Raw genomic sequence first — 20,812 nt, 5'->3', positions numbered from 1 at the left:
AGGTAGGTAGCTTGTTCCAGAGGTGCAGTAAGTAGTGTGTATAAACACTGACCCAACCAACATATCTAATCTAATCTAATCTTTGGTTTATAGACCGGGTCATCTCCCAGTGGAGCTCGACTCGGTTCACATATAATTAAGACTAGAGTACATAGCAGGAAAACTAATTAAGAACTAAAGTACATAAGAAAAGCATAAGAAAAATAACTATAATATTATCATTTCGTTGAGGCTTTAGTTATACCATTTAAAAATTGCGAGAACAACAAAGTTGTCAGGAATTTACGAAATAATTGCAGCTGGCCTTAAAGCCTAATGGAGTCGGGAAGTTCATTCCAGATCTCTACAAACTTGAAAAGAAAAAATCGACTGAGCTTCCCAGAAGATTTAATTCCCTTAAAGCAGGGGTGTCAAAGTCCCTCCTCGAGGGCCGCAATCCAGTCGGGTTTTCAGGATTTCCCCAATGAATATGCATGAGATCTATTTGCATGCACTGCTTTCCATTGTATGCTAATAGAGTTCATGCATATTCATTGCAGAAATCTTGAAAACCCGACTGGATTGCGGCCCTCAAGGAGGGACTTTGACACCCCTGCCTTAAAGGAAGGGAAGGCTAACTTATATCTTTGCGTGTTTCTCAAATGGCAAAGTCTAAGGGGACAAAAGGATCAAATATTCCATTGAGAAGCTTGCATGCGCATTTAAACTGGACCCTTAAGCAAACTGGGAGCCAGTGAAGCTTGATCAACAAAGGGGAAACATGATCATACTTTTGTTTCCCAAAAATAAGCTTAGCTGCAGTATTCTGCATTAACTGAAGTCGTTTTAGACTGCTCTGCTTAATGCCCAGATAAACTGAGTTACAATAATCTAGCTGAGAAAGCCCCAGTGGATTGTACCAACACTGAGAAATGTTCTTGATGGAATAGTCTGTCATTCCCTTAATAGTCCCTTACCACCTTTTAGCTCCCCCCCCTGTGTGTTTCATAATTAGATTGTAAGCTCTTCTGAGCAGGGACCATCTCATGCATTTACAATGTACAGCACAGAAAAGCCTCGATGGCTATGAGTAGCAGTCCATAGTGCTTTAGCTCCTCTTTCCTTTTCTTCATCAGTGATAAAACAACAAAAGCGAGAATGAAGAAAGCCGGGAGTCCCTGAAGTTGAGAGCTTACATAAGAGAACAAAAGACAATGCACAACTCTGCCAGCTCTATCAATTCTGTCTTATCTATAAAACATAGACCTTGGGACTAGAGAAAGATCTATTGAATAACTGTACAATATCAGACCTCACAGCTGGTGTGATAGATGCATTATTGCTTCATACAATGTGGATTTCTTTTCATCCCCCCCCCTCCCCCGGCATGCCGACAGGTAACTGTATCACTTGCTGATCGTTCTGAACATTAATCATGTTTCCCTCAGTGATTGCATTGGTAAGTGATGCTAAATCAATTACAAGGCATCAAATTACCTGCGACTTGAGAAATGAAACCTTAATTTTTTTTTGCTCCGAGTCAAAAATATCTCTCTTTTCAGTCCGTCTAGATGCGTGGTATCTTTGATCCAGCAGAAATAATCCCTTCTCATTTCACAACACCAGCCCTGTCCTTTTTTCATGCTGCCTTTCATGCAGGCTCCGTCAAGTAAAAGAATAACAGCTCAACCTTGTTTAAAAAAAAAATAAATAATAAAAGATAAAGATTGGATGAGCTCATTCCTAAGCCCCTGACACTTTCTGAGCAACTGGACTGTTTTAGTTCTGTTTAGATGATTCCTGGATGCTAAAACCTCCCTCCATAATTGTTTGGGTTCCTCTTCACCAGCTTTCAGCTTCTTTCAAATATCGTCATGAAGTCACTGTCAAATGCTAAGATGTTTTTTTTACCATGTAATCCCCCCATCTGTACGATCAACCCTGGCTTCCAGCTCATCACAATTAGTGCTCCAGTAGCCCTGTCCGCAGCGTCCCCTCGGGCCCCTCCAGGCTAACTCCTTGCTTATCCCCTTCCTCGGCTCCAAATTAAAACCGGATCCCTCGCTAAGCGCCAGTTTCAGCTGCCTGACCCCTTTCTCCCCAAGGAAATTTAAGTTGGCCCTGAAGCCATGACTTCTTAATCGAGACATTTCTAGGCTTCAGCGGCCAGAAGGCCGCCCTCCCTGCCTCGTCGTCATTGCCTCTTCCTTCTCACTGGCTATAATTTTGTTGGGTTACTTGTAATGTATATTTATGCTGTCTATCTTTATTCATGTTGTATGATTTGTTGATTACATCTACCATTGTACACTGCCATGTTTCCTTTACATCAAATAATCGTATAAATATATGTTATAGCTACAGTCCAGTAACAGGTGTCTTATAGAGAATGAGCCAGGGCCAAATTTTTCTCCGTCCCCGCAGGAATTCATTTTCCCGTCCCATCCCTGGCAAAAAGCCAAATAGTAGCAACATTCCAGAACCCCAATAGTAGCAGCATTCCATGCTAGCGATCCAGGGTAAGCACCGACTTCCCCCTAGCTGTCTCAATATCAGACTTTTCCTCCAGGAACTTGTCCAAACCTTTTTTAAAACCAGCTATGGTAACCACTCTTACCACATCCTCTGGCAACACTTTCCAGAGCATAACTATTCTCTGTGTGAAAAAAATATTTCCTCCTATTGGTTTTAAAAGTATTTCCCTGTAACTTTGTAATTTTTGACGGAGAGAAAGATTGATCCACTTGTATCCGTTCTACTCCACTCAGGATTATGTAGACTTCAATCCTATCTCCCCTCAGCCGTCTCTTTTCCAAGCTGAAGAGCCCTAACCGTTTTAGTCTTTCCTCTGCAGACAAATTACAGAGGCTTTTTTCTTTTGCATTTTATCATGGGGCCTGGAAATTCCTTTTCACTTGAGATGCTCATTCCACGTGATTCTCCACACACTATTCCATTCTTTGGACTCATAAACAAGCAGTTCATTCCCCTGTTCGGGTCTTCATAGGTGCCTCACCCAGAATTTTTCAGCATCTAGAGAGGAATGTTCAGATGAGATAACTAGAAACCCTAAGGAGAGATTCAGTTTTGGACCACACAACAGGAAGGGGGGTGGGGAAGTTCAAAGGATAGCTTTAGCACAAAGATTGTTTCGATGCTGCGCTGCAGGTTTTCGAATGAAATGTTCCTTAAAAATGATTTCCAGATGACATCAGTAGGTTGGGATAGAAAATCAGTGCCAGTCCTTACATCTTCTCCTCCCTCCCCCAGAATAATTTCTCACACACTGATATGCAACCCTCTGTCTATCACGGGCTGGTGAGCAAGCAGAGAGGAATCAAATCAAAAATGAGAGCAAGTGTCTGCTGGCTGCCAGCCAGAACCAAAGCGGCAACCACGGGCTGGATGTTGCTGCTGGTGTCCACTTTGAAGAGGGCAAGACAGGACATGGACTGCTTTAGCTGCTTGGAGACATGTGGGTTTAGCGAGGGGAAGAGTGGCCTAGTGGTACAAGTGCTGGCTCGGCACCCTGAGGTTATGGGATTGATCCCGGTGTTGCTCCCTGTGACCCTGGGCAAGCCACAGGTACAAAATAAGTTCCTAGATATATGTAAACAAAAAGGCGTTAAACAAGTCTCCCTTCCCCGAATGTGCAAGGCTGTTCTCTTTTTCCATCAAGAAGTAGAAGTGGACAAATTAACAACTTACAGAACTCTGTGGCATAGAATAACCTTGGCAATATTATTTATTTAAAATTTGTTATAATCACAGCATTTCAAATAGAGGTGGAGCTTACCACAAGTGACCCCAGCACTTCAGCGGGAACAATGTTAATGTCACTCAGTTAGAGTCAGAAACCCCAAGGCACTGGGAAGAAAGGGGTCTCAGTCGGGAAAATGGTAAAACCAGAAGACATAATCTGAGGTTGAGGGGTGGTAGACTGAAGGGTTCATAGTCATTCAAGCGCGAGACATCAGCGTGCCGACATTCCAGCGCCGACAATTTGGCGCAAGACACCAGTGCGCCGGCAAAAACCTTACTTTTAAAGAGCTCCAACGTGGGGTGTGAGTGGGGAACCCCCCCAGTTTACTTCATAGTCTTCGCGCTGCCATGGGAGGGGGGGGGCTTGGGGGGTTGGAACCCTCCATTATAGAGTAAACTTAACTTTTTCCCGATTTTGGGGGAAAAAGTATATTTCCTTTATAACATGGGGGTTGTACCCCCCCACGCCCCCCCCCAACAGTAGCGCGAAGAGTATGAAATAAAGTGGGGGGGTTTCCCCAACACCCCCCGTCGCAGCTCTTTAAAAGTAAGTTTTTTGCCGGCACACTGGTGTCTTGCGCCGAATTGTTGGCGCTGCAATGTCGGCATGCTGATGTCTCTCGCGCTTTTGTCCCGTCACCGATTCAAGAGCAATGTAAGGAAATTCTACTTTACAGAGAAGGTAGTGGATTCCTGGAATGCGCTCCCGAGAGAAGTGATGGAGAGTAAAACTGTGACTGAGTTCAAAGAAGCGTGGGATGAACACAAAGGCCCTGATTCTCCAAAAGTGCGTCCTGATTTTAGGCAGCTGTAGACGTCCTACAGCTGTCTAATCAGCCAATCGGGATGCACGTTTTTTTTAAAAAAATGCTCCCCAGGCAGGCCGCCCGGGAGAGGCGTCCTATACTAAACGCCGATTCTGTAACCGGCGTCTTTAGAGAATCGGGTTAAATTAGACGCGGCCGCTATACTTTTGGCAGCAAGGGATCTCCCTGCTGCAATATGTATAGCGGCCGCGGTTGTTGCGGCCGCCTGTCCCATCACCGACAGGAGAATGCCTAACTCCTCCTGTCGGAACCCCGAGCCCCCTCCCCCCCAAACTCGTAATCGCTGACAGGAGGATGCCCAACTCCTCCTGTCGGAACCCCGGACCCCCCTCCCCCCCAAACTCGTAATCGCCGACAGGAGGATGCCCAACTCGTCATGTCGGAACCCCGGAACCCCCTCCCCCCCCAAACTCGTAATCGCCGACAGGAGGATGCCCAACTCCTCCTGTCGTAACCCCGGAACCCCCTCCCCCCCAAACTCGTAATCGCCGACAGGAGGATGCCCAACTCCTCCTGCCGGAAAGCCCAACGACCCCCCGCCCCAACTAATCTCCCTCCCCCCAACTAACCTTGCAATGTTGGTCAGCTGGACGGGTCTTGCTGCCGTCCAGCCGACGGGTCTGCCTCGTGGAAATGAGATGGCACGCCCCTTCCGGCCCATCCCCGCTAAATCTAAGGCCTGATTGGCCCAGGCTAGGCACCTTGGCCAATCAGACCTTAGGATTAGTGGGGATGTGCGGACCCGCTATGCCTAAGGCCTGATTGGTCCAGGCTTCTACAGCCTGGGCCAATCAGGTCTTAGATTTAGCGGGGATGGGCCGGGAAGGGGCGTGCCGTCTCATTTCCACGAGGCAGACCCGTCGGCTGGACGGCAGCAAGACCCGTCCAGCTGACCAACATTGAAAGGTTAGTTGGGGGAGGGAGATTAGTTGGGGCGGGGGGTCGTTGGGCTTTCCGGCAGGAGGAGTTGGGCATCCTCCTGTCGGCGATTACGAGTTTGGGGGTGAGGGGGTTCCGGGGTTCCGACAGAAGGAGTTGGGCATCCTCCTGTCGGCGATTACGAGTTTGGGGGGGAGGGGGTTCCGGGGTTCGGGGTTCCGACAGGAGGAGTTAGGCATCCTCCTGTCGGTGATGGGACAGGCGGCCGCGGCCGCTATACTTTATTGCAGCAGGGAGATCCCTTGCCGCGATCAGTATAGCGGCCGCGTCTACTTACAATGTAGACCAGCATTTTGCTGGCCTACATTTTAAGCGTCTCTTCCTCTACTAGGGAGACGCGTAGGGCCGCCTAAGTTCGCCTAAGGCCTGTAGGCGAGCTTAGGCATCTTGCGGGTCTCCCTAGGCTCCCGGAGGCGCCTTCAGGCCTGCCTGGGGAGCATTTTTTTTTTTAAAAACGTGCATCCCGATTGGCTGATTAGACAGCTGTAGGACTTCTACAGCTGCCTAAAATCGGGACGCACTTTTGGAGAATCAGGGCCAAAGGGTCTAGAATCAGAAAATAATATTAAAGATTGAACTAGGCCAGTTACTGGGCAGACTTGCACGGTCTGTGTCTGTGTATGGCTGTTTGGTGGAGGATGGGCTGGGGAGGGCTTCAATGGCTGGGAGGGTGTAGATGGGCTGGAGTAAGTCTTAACAGAGATTTCGGCAGTTGGAACCCAAGCACAGTACCGGGTAAAGCTTTGGATTCTCGCCCAGAAATAGATAAGAAGAAAAATTAATTAAAAAAATTTAAATTGAATCAGGTTGGGCAGACTGGATGGGCCATTCGGTCTTTATCTGCCGTCATCTACTATGTTACTATGAGAGAGAGAAAGAAAAAGAGAGAGAGAAAGACAAAGAAAGAAAGAGAGAAAAAGACAAAAAAAGAGCGAGAGAAAGAAAGAGAGAGAGAGAAAGACAAAGAAAGAGAGGGAGAGGAAAACGGTGACGGAGTTCAAAAAAGCGTGGGATGAACACAGAGGATCTAGAATCAGAAAAGAATAGTAAATATTGAACTAAGGCCAGGACTGGGCAGACTTGCACGGTCTGTGTCTGTATATCGCCGTATGGGGGAGGATGGGCTGTAGTGAGCTTTGATGGAGACGTCAGCGGTTGGAACCTAAGAACAGTACCGGGTAGAGCTTTGGATTCTGGCCCTGAAATAGATAAGAAAAATTAAATGATTAATTTATGGAGCATGTATGGGTAGACTGGATGGGCCACTCGGGTCTTTATCTGCCGTCATTTGCTATGAATCCACAGATTGTCTCTCATAGCATTAGAAATAGAATGCTGAACCTCTAGTCGCTCACTGCCAAGAGGAACAACTTCATCGTGCTCCTCGCGACCTTGGCGCCTCTCCGTCTCACGCCAGTTCCTATGCGCGGCACCCAGAAGTGACGTCAGCGGAAGAGCTGACACAGTCACGAGGAACATGTTGAACTAGAGGTAAGGGGAACAGAAGAGGGGCACACGTGGTGAGGGGAGGAGTGGGAAGAGGGCGGAGAGGTGGAGGGGTGCCGGTGCCCCCACCAACCTGGCACCCAGGGCGCACCACCACCCTTGCGCCCCCTTACCACACCACTGCCTCCCTCCCAAGTATAGTCAAAGCTGCCCCCAACCTCTTTATGTCCCTCTACCACCCTTAGGTCTACCACCAATAAGAGCCAACCTCATCAGTGATGTCACAGTGGCTTCATTGTCCTAGGCTTGGCTCACGTTTCCTACATGTTGATTTCTAGAGTGGTGCAGGGGTTAAAGCTACAGCCTCAGCACCCTGAGGTTGTGGGTTCAATCCCTGTGACCCTGGGCAAGTCACTTAATCCCCATTGCCCCAGGTACATTAGCTAGATTGCGAGGCCACTGGGACAGACAAGGAAAAATGCTTCAGTACCTGAATAAAATCATGTAAACCATTCTGAGATCCCCTAGGAGAACAGTAGAGAAAACGGAATAAATAGTGTGAACAGTTTCAGCCTCTGGTAACCAGAGCTGATCCTGTGATGTCACAATGCCTCATTCCACCAATAAGAGCCAACCTCATCAGTGATGTCACAATGGCTTCATTGTCCTAGACTTGGCCCACATTTGGTACATTTTGATTTCTAGAGTGGCGCAGTGGTTAAAGCTACAGCCTCAGCACCCTGAGGTTGTGGGTTCAATCCCTGTGACCCTGGGCAAGTCACTTAATCACCCTGTTGCCCCAAGTACATTAGATAGATTGTGAGTCCACCATGACAGACAGTGGAAAATGCTTGAGTACCTGAATAAACTAATGTAAACCATTCTGAGATCCCCTGGGAGAATGGTATAGAAAATTGAATAAATAAATACATAGTGTCCTAAAATAATGTTCCTTGTCAGTTTGAAGAAGTCCTTAATAAGTTACCAGCATCTTAAAGCAGAATTAGAGGTGCTTTAAGTTGAACATACATTTCTGCCTGGTTTTTGCAGCAAAATCTGCACGTGAATAAAAGCGAGTTAACATTATTTACAACCAGCCACGCGGTAGGATGCAGGAGAAAAGCTGCATATATTGAAATGAAATGTATCACAAAAGCATATAAGTGGCTTCCTGGTACAGACTAAAAAAGATGATCTATTTGCTTCCGGACCACTTGACCATTTCAGATTTCTGGCATCTAATAATCAACCACTGGCTCCATCTAGTGTCCTGTGATCAAAGCAAGTTAGAGACACACTAGTGCTTGCAAAACGACACTAGGCAGATCCCAGCCCCACACACCATGGAAGGAATACTGGAGGACCCAGATGACGGAAGGGCTGAGAAGGACATGGTTGGCACTTCAGTGCTCGTAAATCAGGGCAAACGGCCACTTGAGCAAGAACCTGAGGCATCGGCACAAAACTGAGCCATGAAATACAACTAATGTTGATTTTAAGAAAGAAACAACCAAACCAAACGCATACTAGAAAACTAATCTTTGAATTCACACGCCTCCAACATCACAGTTTAGCCTCCAAAAGACGTATGGCACAGCTCACTGCAGGGTTCCAGGATGCCACCCTTAAAACGTGAGTGGGAGCGGAGGGGAGAGTGAGGCACAGCGGTCAAAGCTACAACCTCAGCACCCTGAGGTTGTGGGTTCCAATCCACTCTGCTCCTTGTGACTCTGGGCAAGTCACTTAATCCCCCCATTGCTCTGGGTACATTAGATAGTGTGAGCCCCCTGGGACAGATAGGGAAAAATGCTTGAGTACCTGAATAGATTCATGTAAACCGTTCTGAGCTCCCCTGGGAGAACAGTATAGAAAATTAAATAAATAAATAGTGTGCAGTGTTTCAGCCTCTGATAAACACAGCTGGTATTGTGATGTCACAATGCCTCATTCCACCAATAAGAGCCAACCTCAGCAGTGATGTCACAATGGCTTCATTGTCCTAGACTTGGCTCACTTTTTCTACATTTTGATTTCTAGAGTGGTGCAGGGGTTAAAGTTACAGCCTCAGCACCATGAGGTTGTGGGTTCAAACCCATGCCGCTCCTTGTGACCCTGGGCAAGTCACTTAATCCCCCCACTGCCCCAGGTACATTAGATTGTGAGCCCGCCAGGACAGTCAGAGAAAAATGCTCAAATACCTGAATAAATTCATGTACACTTCTCCCTCCGTATTCGCGGTGGATGCAGGCGGAACATAGCCACGAATATGGAAAAACCACGAATAACGTTTTATATGTTATTCGTGGATTTTATTTTTTGTAAAAGTCAGCGTTTTTACTATTGAAACCGTGAATAACTTTTCAACAGTTATTCGTGATTTTTAGGGCTTATGGCAGGCAAGCAGCGATTCCCAAAGTTTTTAGGGCTTATAGCAGGCAAGCAGCGATTCCCAGCGATTTTCAGGATTAATAGCAATTTTCTCCATGCATGCTGGGAAGCAGCATTTTCCTCTGTGCCCACTAGGAAGCTGGGAAGCAGCAATTTTCAGGGTGAAAGATTTGAAGCTGCGATTTTGGGGGAGAAAGCACGGAAGCAGAGTGATTGTTGGTAAGCACTAAACTTTTTTTTTTAATCAGTACAGTAAAAGAAAAGGAACTTTACTCATGATGTAATTTGGGGGGGGGGGCAGAATCAGCATACAAAAAAAAAAAAATTGCGAATAAGCGATACCGCAAATACAGAGGGAGAAATGTAAACCGCTCTGAGCTCCCCTGTGAGCATGATATAGAAAACTGAATAAATAAATACATTTTTCTCACATTCTTTCAGTGGTAGCTCAAGAGGGAGCTGCATCTGAGGAAATAGAGAAATGCTAAGCTCTGGTTAAAAGTGGCCTTAGCACACCATTCCACAGGCCATTTTTCTAATTTTTGCATTCATGACCAAGGGCTAGTTGCCATTGGCACCCAGACATTTTAGATAATTACCACGCGAGCACTTACTGTCACCCAACAAGAGCTTCTGTGTTATCCATGCACCAATTGGTTAGCACAGGAGCACCCGCTCTCCGCCCCTGAATGCCCCCACAAAAAAAATTAGAATTATTTTAGCACGCGCGGATTTCAGAGTTCCCACAAGATGCCTGAATGCGTCCCACGGTACTCCATTTTTTTTCCCCATGTTACACACGTGTTAGCACCTAATGCGGCTTTGTCAAAAGACCCCCCTAAGTGAGTTGATCAAGGTCACAAGGTGGGATCTGGGTTCACTGCTCTAATCGCTGGGCTACCCACAACCCCTGTGAGGAGTTCTCCCGATTGATGGCGCCAATCTCCACGCTGCCATACTTCCCGAGTACGTATTTCGTCTTCAGATCTATTGGGAAAGTTTTCTTGGGCAGCGCATGAGGTTACTAACCTTATAGGTTTGGGGTCATTAAAATTCTGGAATAGTCAAGGATCTGCCACCAGTCCTCTCGGAAGGGGAGGGGGTCGCTTTTGCCAGGTCTGCATCACTCACTACGACTTTGTTAAAATAATAATAAGCAGCCTCCCTTCAGCCCCCCTCCAAATCAGCGATTGTACTCTGTAAAACATGAATTTAGTCTAGGAGAGGAGAATTCCTTCACTTACTTAATTCTTTGGGGGTTTTTGTTTTTAAATATAGCATTATTTTGTAAAAAAAAAAAAAAAAAAAAAAAAGAATGTTAAAGTGTCAGTTTAGCAACAAAAAAAAAAGCATTTTTCTTCCTTTATCGAGGTGATTCATGATTTATTTAGCCACGGAATATTAAATGCTACAAGGAAAACCCCCCCAAACCCTTCCTTTAAGCCATTACCTACCAGCCGCAGCCTAGGAAGTCCACCTTAGCACTGGCAAAACTGCCTATAATGACTGCCACTATGTCAGCTTAAAAGGGCTGAGACCACCCAGAAATCAAACCCAGAAAGCCTCTCTTGAACTTTTTCTGCTGGAGGCACCTGAAACTCAAGCCTGTCTCTTCCTGAATGGAGATGGCAGCAACATGTTGACATTCAAAAGTGCCCATCTGAGACAAAACCAGCCTTCGCCGTCCTTTCTGTACAAACAGCTTTGAAGCACCCCCCTCCTGCCCTCCCCTATGCACCCCCATACAGAAAAAAAACCCCACAAGAGGATTGAGATACCAGCTGGGCAACCCCCGAGATGCCCACAGCCCACCAGCTGAAAACAGATGCCAGTAGGATACACGTATTGCTAAGCTTTTCCTTCATGCAACCCTGCTGAAAAGGAAAAAACAAAAGGGAGGAGGGTAGGGTGAGCTGGCAATGAAATTCGTTCTAAAAATGAAAATGCAAGCCTGAATGCCCCCCCCCCCACACTCAAGAGGCAAGTTGCCGAAAATGCAAGGCTACCAGCTCGTCGCCAGCATCTGCTTTGTCATGGCCACTGTGCCCCAGTCCTACCTTCCATGCCAGCTGCCTTCCTGCTCACTCCATCGCGCCACCACTCACGGCTTCTGTCATCCTCCCGCAAGCGCCTGCTGGGAGCCGGGGAATCGCCTGGAATTGCGGCAGCTCCCCTCTCGCATGATTCAAGCCGGGCAAGGCGGGCCCCCCTCTCCGCCGCGGCGGTGGCCGCTCGCGCCCGCCCCCTTTGCCCGGCCGTCGGGGCTTGCCCGCGCAGCTGGAGCGCGATGTAGGCGCGCAATCGGCATTCCAGCGCTCACCGCCCGGCTTCACATTTTCATTTGGGGGGAGGGAGGGGGGGGGTCGCCTCCTTTGCAATTTCGGTTGGCTGGGTCGGGGCTCGAACCTCCCTCGGTGATCAGTCCACCTTCAATAAGGTTGCCATTTCTGCCCGTTGGCTAATTCTAGGGCAGGGGTAGGCAATTCCGGTCCTCAGAGCCTGAGCCAGCTCAGGTTTTCAGGATCTCCGCCATGAATATGTATGAGATGGATTTGCCCCCTTGAGCTGCAAATCTATCTCATGCATGTTTATGGTGGAGATCCTGAAAACCTGACCTGGCTCCAGCTCTCGAGGACCGGAATTGCCTACCCCTGGCTTAGATCAATTGAAAGGAGAGCTCAAGAGTTTTCTACCCCAAGATCCCTTTGAACATTGATGTTTCTTTGCTCCGAATTGAACTAGACCAGGGCTGGGCAACTCCTGTCCTTGAGGGCTGGAATCCAATCAGGGTTTTCAGGATTTCCCCCAATGAATATGTATGAGATGGATTTGCATGCACTGCCTCCTTGAGCTGCAAATCTATCTCATGCATATTTATTGTGGAGATCCTGAAAACCTGACCTGGCTCCGGCTCTGAGGACCGGAATTGCCTACTCCTGGGACAGGGGAGAAAGACACCAAAACAAGCGTGGAGATTGCTTGTCCCTTACTCCCAGTCTACCAAGCAGACTGGAATGATTTCAAAATGTCTTCATTTTATAGGGCTTTCAGATGCTGCATTCAGCGGCCACTGTTTACATGCAGGGATCTCAAAGTCCCTCCTTGAGGGCCGCAATCCAGTCGGGTTTTCAGGATTTCTCCAAAGAATATGCATTGAAAGAAGTGCATTCACATAGATCTCATGCATATTCATTGGGGAAATCCTGAAAACCCAATTGGATTGCGGCCCTCAAGGAGGGACTTTGAGACCCCTGGTTTACATGTGTGTGCTCCCCTCCCAACTCACACTATGGGGCAGGAGTAGGCAATTCCGGTCCTCGAGAGCCGGAGCCAGGTCAGGTTTTCAGGATCTCCCCAATGAATATGCATTGAAAGCAGTGCATGCAAATCTATCTCATGCATATTTATGGTGGAGATCCTGAAAACCTGACCTGGCTCCAGCTCTCGAGGACCGGAATTGCCTACCCCTGGCTTAGATCAATTGAAAGGAGAGCTCAAGAGTTTTCTACCCCAAGATCCCTTTGAACATTGATGTTTCTTTGCTCCGAATTGAAGTAGACCAGGGCTGGGCAACTCCTGTCCTTGAGGGCTGGAATCCAATCAGGGTTTTCAGGATTTCCCCCAATGAATATGTATGAGATGGATTTGCATGCACTGCCTCCTTGAGCTGCAAATCTATCTCATGCATATTTATTGTGGAGATCCTGAAAATCTGACCTGGCTCCGGCTCTGAGGACCGGAATTGCCTACTCCTGGGACAGGGGAGAAAGACACCAAAACAAGCGTGGAGATAGCTTGTCCCTTTCTCCCAGTCTACCAAGCAGACTGGAATGATTTCAAAATGTCTTCATTTTATAGGGCTTTCAGATGCTGCATTCAGCGGCCACTGTTTACATGCAGGGATCTCAAAGTCCCTCCTTGAGGGCCGCAATCCAGTCGGGTTTTCAGGATTTCTCCAAAGAATATGCATTGAAAGCAGTGAATGCACATAGATCTCATGCATATTCATTGGGGAAATCCTGAAAACCCAATTGGATTGCGGCCCTCAAGGAGGGACTTTGAGACCCCTGGTTTACATGTGTGTGCTCCCCTCCCAACTCACACTATGGGGCAGGAGTAGGCAATTCCGGTCCTCGAGAGCCGGAGCCAGGTCAGGTTTTCAGGATCTCCCCAATGAATATGCATTGAAAGCAGTGCATGCAAATCTATCTCATGCATATTTATTGTGGCGATCCTGAAAACCTGGCCTGGCTCCGGCTCTCGAGGACCGGAAATGCCTACCCCTGCTCTAGGGGGAAAGACACCAAAACGAGCGTGGAGATTGCTTGTCCCTTACTCCCAGTCTACCAAGCAGACTGGAATGATTTCAAAAATGTCTTCATTTTATAGGGCTTTGCTGTATCCAGTGGCCAATGTGTACATGTGTGTGCTCCCCTCCCAACTCACACTATGGGGCAGGGGTAGGGAACTCCGGTCCTCAAGAGCCGGAGCCAGGTCAGGTTTTCAGGATCTCCACAATGAATATGTATGAGATGGATTTGCATGCAATGCCTCCTTGAGCTGCAAATCTATCTCATGCATATTTATTGTGGCGATCCTGAAAACCTGGCCTGGCTCTGGCTCTCGAGGACCGGAATTGCCTACCCCTGCTCTAGGGGGAAAGACACCAAAACGAGCGTGGAGATTGCTTGTCCCAGGGGAGCTCAGAATGGTTTGCATGAATTTATTCAGGAACTCAAGCATTTTCCCTGTCTGTCCCAGGGGGCTCACACTCTATCTAATGTACCTGAGGCAATGGGGGTAAAGTGACTTGCCCAGGGTCACAAGGAGCAGTGTGGGATTTGAACCCACAAGCTCAGGGTGCTGAGGCTGTAGCTTTAACCACTGCACCACTGTAGAAATCAAAATGTAGCAAAAGTGAACCAAGTCTAGGACAATGAAGCCACTGTGACATCACTGATGAGGTTGGCTCTTATTGGTGGAATGAGGCATTATGTCATCACAATAGCAGCTCTGGTTATCAGAGGCTGAAACTCTCCACACTATTTATTGAAATTTCTAGACTGTTCTCTCAGCGGAGCTCAGAATGGTTTACACAGATTTATTCAGGTAACAATTGAGTATGGGCCTCTACCGAAAGGTTTTGCACCAGCATGAAGTACCTCTGGAGTAGCCCAGAAGAACAGCAGTAGTGGCAGGGGAAGGGGAGATGAGATACATCTCTGCTGCTATGCCACCATTACCCACATGCTGCCATCCTAGGCGGGGCTTAGTTTCAGAAAGGTTTTGACAAAGTCCCTCACGAGAGTCTCCTGAGAAAATTAGAAAGCCATGGGTAGGAGGGCAATATTCTGTTGTGAAGTGGTGAAAATATAGAAAACCGAGGGGAGGATTAACTGGTTAATTCTTTCAATGGAGGAAGGTGAACAGTGGAGTGCCACAGAGATCTCTGCTTTTAAACATTTATAAGTTATCTGGAAATGGACAAGTGAGACGATTAAATTTGCAGATAACAGAAAACTATTCCAAATCCTTAAAGTGCACGCAGATTGTGAGAACCTTAGATAGGAAATTGGGCATCCAGATTGCAAATGAAATTTCACCTTATGTACATTGGGAAGAATTATCCAAATCATAGTTATTTGATGCTAGGTTCCACATTATGAAACACCAACCAAGAAAAAAGATTTAGATGTCATGGTGGACAATATGTTGAAAATCATCTTCTCGGTGGGCAGTGGAGGCCAAAAAAGCCTATGTTCTTTCTTTTGTAGAAGGCAAAGTATATTACAGTGTCTCTATATTTCTCCACGGTGCAACCTCATCTTGAGTTCTGTGTGCAATTCTAGCCACCACATCTCACAAAAACACATAGCAGAATTATAAGAGCTTCAAAGAAGGATGACCAAAATGATTAAGGGGATGGAACTCATATGAGGAGAGGCTTAAGAGGTAGGGACCAGTGGCATAGCGAGGGTGACTGGCGCTCAGGGAGGTAGCACCCCTCTCCTGCCCTCTTCCCCTCCCCCCTGCACGTGTGCACGCCCCTTCCCCGTGCGCATGCAGGTGAGCACGCGGGCAGGGAGAAGAGTGGGAAGTTGGGGCAGAGAGGAGGAGGGGTGCAGGCACCCCAAGGAAGACCGCGTTTGGGTCAGATTTCCCCCCTCGTTTAAACTCTTCGGCTAGAGAAGAGACAGCTGAGGGGGGATTTGATATGTCTACAGAATCCTAGGTTGAGTAGAACAGTTCAACCCAAATCAATTGTTTATTCTGTCAAAAAGTACAAAGACAAGGAGACACTCCATTAATTTGCATAGTAATACTTTTACAACAAAGAGGAGGAAACATGTTTTCATTGAACAAATAGTCAAGCTCTGGACGTCTTTGCCAGAGGATGTGGCGAAAACAGCAAATTTGGGTTTAAAAAACAGTTTGGACAAATTCCTGGAGGAAAAGTCCATAGTCTGCTATTGAGACAGACATGGGGGAAAACCAGTAGCATGGAATCTTGCTACTCTTTGGGATCTTGCTGGGTACTTGTGACCTGGCTTGGCCACCACTGGACGCAGAATACTGGGCTAGAAGGATCATTGCCATGACTCAGGATGACAAATTCATGTGTTCTTAAGAACTGTATAGATTCAGGTTCTTAAACCTGTCCTGGGGGACCCCCAGCTAGTCAGGTTTTCAAGATATCCCTAATGAATATGTATCAGATAGATTTGCATGCCGGCCACCTCTGTTATAAGGAAATCAACCTCATGCATACAGTGGCGTAGCGAGCGTGAGAGGTGCCTGTGGCAGTGACACCCCTCCCCCACCCTCTTCTTTTCCGCCCTACTCCCTTCCTTCCCCCCAATCCCTCTTTAACGTTCCCAGTGCAAGCAGCATCACCAACTTGCTGCCCGTGTCGGCATCGGCTCTCCCTCTGATGCTACTTCCTGGGCATGGGACCTGGAAGTGATGTCAGAGGGAGACCCAACACTGGTGCAAGCAGCAGGTTGGAGTTGCCGCTTGCGTCGGCAAAGAGCTAGAGGTACAGTGGGGTGGGGGAGAGCGAAGGCCCATGTGCAGCGGGGGAAGGACGGGTTCCAGTGCAACCAAGATGGTGCCAATGGCGGACTGCCCTTACTACATCACTGCGCATGCATATTCATTAGGGATATCTTGAAAACCTGACTGGCTGTGGGTCCCCCAGGTCAGGTTTAAGAACCAGTGGTGGAGAGGAGGAAGAGGAAAAAAATCAGGAAAGCTCCTCCCGCTCGCCATTCACTGAGGATGGAACGGCAGAATGACACAATTATTAATGCAGGGTGGGGACATGCTTTCATTTGAAATGGAGTGGGAAATTTTAATGAAAGGTCTCATTTTGTTATCGAAAAATAAGTTGAAAAATGCGTCCTTACTGCGCGACTCGGGGGCACATTTCCTTTCATTTGTAAACTCAAGCATGCCTGCGTAAGAAACTCGGTAGAAAGAGAAGAGGTAAAGGGATGCCTTTATATAAGATAGTAGGCTGGGTTGTTTTTTCTTTGAGGGGGGGATTTGGATGGTCTGCAAGTTTGTGCCCATAGAGACGCTCCACAAAGATTTTCGCCCCTACACTACTCTGTCAAATGCGATGGAATCCTGGATGCAGGCATTCAAATTGAAATTAAATCAGGAAAAAAACAAAAATATTTTTTGTGGCATCCCAAAAGATTATTATTGAACCAATAATTAAGATGAATTCAGTATCATTTACAATAAGCCCTACAATTAAAAACCTTGGGAGTTGTTTACCTGCTTATTTGAAGTCCAATTTTACAAAAACTCTAATCGTATGGATAAAGCGCTTTTCATCCCTGAATGTGATTTTGAAAATTACCCTTCCTGAGGGCACCTATCAAATTGTGTCTTTATGCAAAGTTTGGAGGTATTTCTTACTCGTGGATTTTAATTTAAACCAGTTCTCACGGGAAAAGCATTTTCCTTTTGAAAATTGCACCAGGAGAAAGTAGAGACAGCCACTGAACCAACCCAAGCTGGAGAGAAAACAGTATCTCAAAGGAAAACCAGTTCGTCGGACTCGAAGCAGGAGACCTCAACAGAACACACAGGTACCTTCTGTTTGAAAAGTGGCCTGTTTTGTCTGGTGCTAAATGGATGTACCCAGCTTTGTAAATAGGACCCCTGATGAAGGCAAACACGGCCCGTGTAGGGTCTGGATATCTGTTTACAGCAAGTGACTTTATGTAAGAACATAAGAAACGCCTTCACCGAATCAGACCTTTGGTCCATCCAGTCCGGTGACCCGCACACGCGGAGGCCAAGCCAGGTGTTCCCCAATGAAGACCTGTTTATCCGTATCCATCAATGTGATTTGCAAGAAGGTGTGCATCCAACTTGCCCTTGAAACCCAGAATGGTGGTTTCTGTCACAACCTCCTCTGGGAGAGCATTAGTAACATAACATAGTAACATAGTAGATGATGGCAGATAAAGACCCGAATGGTCCATCCAGTCTGCCCAACCTGATTCAATTTAATTTTTTTTTATTTTTTTATTTTTCTTCTTAGCTATTTCTGGGCAAGAATCCAAAGCTTTACCCGGTACTGTGCTTGGGTTCCAACTGCCAAAATCTCTGTTAAGACTTACTCTAGCCCATCTACACCCTCCCAGCCATTGAAGCCCTCCCCTGCCCATCCTCCTCCAAACGGCCATACATAGACGCAGACCGTACAAGTCTGCCCAGTAACTGGCCTAGTTCAATCTTTAATATTATTTTCTGATTCTAAATCTTCTGTGTTCATCCCACGCTTCTTTGAACTCAGTCACAGTTTTACTCTCCACCACCTCTCTCGGGAGCGCATTTCAGGCATCCACCACCCTCTCCGTAAAGTAGAATTTCCTAACATTGCCCCTGAATCTACCACCCCTCAACCTCAAATTATGTCCTCTGGTTTTACCATTTTCCTTTCTCTGGAAAAGATTTTGTTCTACATTAATACCCTTTAAGTATTTGAACGTCTGAATCATATCTCCCCTGTCTCTCCTTTCCTCTAGGGTATACATATTCAGGGCTTCCAGTCTCTCCTCATACGTCGCCCTCCTCTGGACCGCCTCAAGTCTTCTTACGTCTTTTGCCAGATACGGTCTCCAAAACTGAACACAATACTCCAAGTGGGGCCTCACCAATGACCTGTACAGGGGCATCAACACCTTCTTCCTTCTACTGACTACGCCTCTCTTTATACAGCCCAGAATCCTTCTGGCAGCAGCCACTGCCTTGTCACACTGTTTTTTCGCCTTTAGATCTTCGGACACTATCACCCCAAGGTCTCTCTCCCCGTCCGTGCATATCAGCTTCTCTCCTCCCAGCATATACGGTTCCTTCCTATTATTAATCCCCAAATGCATTACTCTGCATTTCTTTGCATTGAATTTTAGTTGCCAGGCATTAGACCATTCCTCTAACTTTTGCAGTGTCCACCACACGCTGCGTGAAACAGAACTTCCTGGTATTTGTCCTGGTATTTGTCGCCTCTGAACTTCAGTCCATGACCTCTTGTCTGATTCACGATGCTTCTCGCTCTATTTTGTCGAATCCTTTTATTATTTTATAAGTCTCTATCATATCCCCTCGCAGTCTTCCCTTCTCAAGGGTGAATAAGCCCAGTTTCCTGAGGCGTTCTTTGTAGCTCAAATTTTCCATACCTTCTACTAGCTTCGTGGCTCGCCTCTGCACCCTCTCCAGCAGGGTCACATCCTTCTTTAGGTAGGGAGACCAGTGCTGGACACAGTACTCCAGGTGTGGTCTGACCGTTGCTCTGTAAAGTGGTATTATGACGTCCGCCGATCTACTCATGATTCCCTTCTTTATCATGCCCAACATCCTGATTGCTTTCTTTGCCGCTGATGCTCACTGCGCCGACGGCTTCAGGGTCCTGTCAATCAGTATCCCCAGATCCCTTTCTTGTTCGCTCTTGCCCAAAGTCAAACCTAACATTTTATATTCATGTTCCTTGTTTTTCCTTCCCAGTTGCATCACTTTGCATTTCTCTATATTAAACTTCGTCTGCCACTTTTCCGCCCATTTCTCTAGCTGGTTCAAATCTCTTTAGAGTTCTTCAATGTCCATTAGTGACCCAACTGTCCGGCATAGTTTCGTGTCATCTGCAAACTTGATTATATTACTTGTTGTTTTATAATCAAGTTTGCAGATGACACGAAACTATGCCGGACAGTGAAGCTTTGCTGTTTTTTATCATATTATGTGTTGCATTTTAATTTTGTATCAATAAACATCATCATTTTAACCTCTGGAAGGCCAGGGACTGGTTCCACAGTGTTTTGCGGGAACCATTTCTACTGTTGTGGGACCAAGGTCCATTGCTGTGGGAGACTGGACACCACAGTGTTTGGGTTTAAGGAGGCCCAGGAGAAAGTGACCACAAAATTGGCCCTGGACAAGAGTTGCGTCCTGGCGCCCCTGTCTTTCCAGCCTGAGTCAAAAGGGTAGAAAGGTACCTTCTGTAAGCTTGGTCCCCTCGCTTTGCTGGCCCATCCTATCTCTTTTTTTTTTTTTTTGACACTTACCACCTAAGACTTATCTGTTTGTCCTTATTTTGCTGCATCTCAGTGGATTATAATGGCAATCACTTTCCTCAGTCACACTTGGATAGGTTGAGGTGTTGCTACTTTGGTCGTATTTTGCACCCCAAACACCACATTAGGGATTTGAAGATTGCACTTTGAAGAATTTCAACGTAATACATTGAAGTGTGATAGATCCTACTGGTTCACCTGCTCTATCTGTCTATCACAGGGCTAGCACATAGCCAAAAGATAAGACTGTTTTGGTACTAACCCCATTAATCTCATCCTTCTCTTGCAAAACATGTGTACAGCTGCTTCAGGCTCCTATAGGAAGACACTTCAGGTATTTTTGCTTATGGCTGACACTGTGAATACATTTCTAATTGAAATATGCAATAAGCCCATGAAAGAAATGAAGAGCTCCTTTGTAATCTCCTGGATGGAGGAGAAAGAAGATTTTGCTAATCTGACAGTGAGGGGAAGTGAAATGAATGCAGAACGCAGGAGTGGACTCTTCCACTGTTGTAAGATTGGGATGCCGCTTTGAGGCATTTTCATCCACTTAGAGGCTGGAAAATTAGGTTGTGGAGGATGGCAGGGTCTGTATTCAATATACTGTACAGGATGACACGGGGACAAATTTGTCCCCACAGGAACTCAATCTCCCTGTCCCCGTGAGTTTTGTCACTCTCCACATCCCTGCCCCATTCCTGTAAGATCTGCCTTAACCGCACAAGCCTTGAACACTTACAGTTTTAAAGCGTTTGAGGCTTGTGCAGATGAGGACAGAGCTTAGGCATTGGTGGAATGAGGCATTATGACATCACAATCTCAGCTCTAGAATGTTGCTACTTAGGATTTTGAAGGGTTCGAGGCTTGTGCGAATGAGGACGG

The 20,812-nt window shown here is 46.8% G+C and overlaps 1 protein-coding gene across 11 annotated transcripts in view; it reads right to left on the bottom strand.

Moving 5' to 3' along the window:
• DMD (dystrophin) overlaps positions 1-20,812 on the bottom strand; it is a 2,510,493-nt gene that overhangs the window by 2,322,020 nt on the left and 167,661 nt on the right. Inside the window, exon 1 of one of the 11 annotated variants that reach the window (XM_033949691.1) lies at positions 11,399-11,655. The exons of the other annotated variants lie outside the window; for them this stretch is intronic. Within the exon in view, the coding sequence (XP_033805582.1) occupies positions 11,399-11,405 (7 nt within the window). The 5' untranslated portion in view covers positions 11,406-11,655. Of the gene's footprint in view, positions 1-11,398; positions 11,656-20,812 lie in introns of those variants that run through there. 11 annotated transcript variants of the gene reach the window in all.

Source organism: Geotrypetes seraphini, chromosome 6, assembly GCF_902459505.1.
Source record: "Geotrypetes seraphini chromosome 6, aGeoSer1.1, whole genome shotgun sequence".
Taxonomy (NCBI): Eukaryota; Metazoa; Chordata; class Amphibia; order Gymnophiona; family Dermophiidae; genus Geotrypetes; species Geotrypetes seraphini.
The sequence above is the reverse complement of the archived record's forward strand: the minus strand, read 5'-3'. Positions and strand labels throughout refer to the sequence as shown.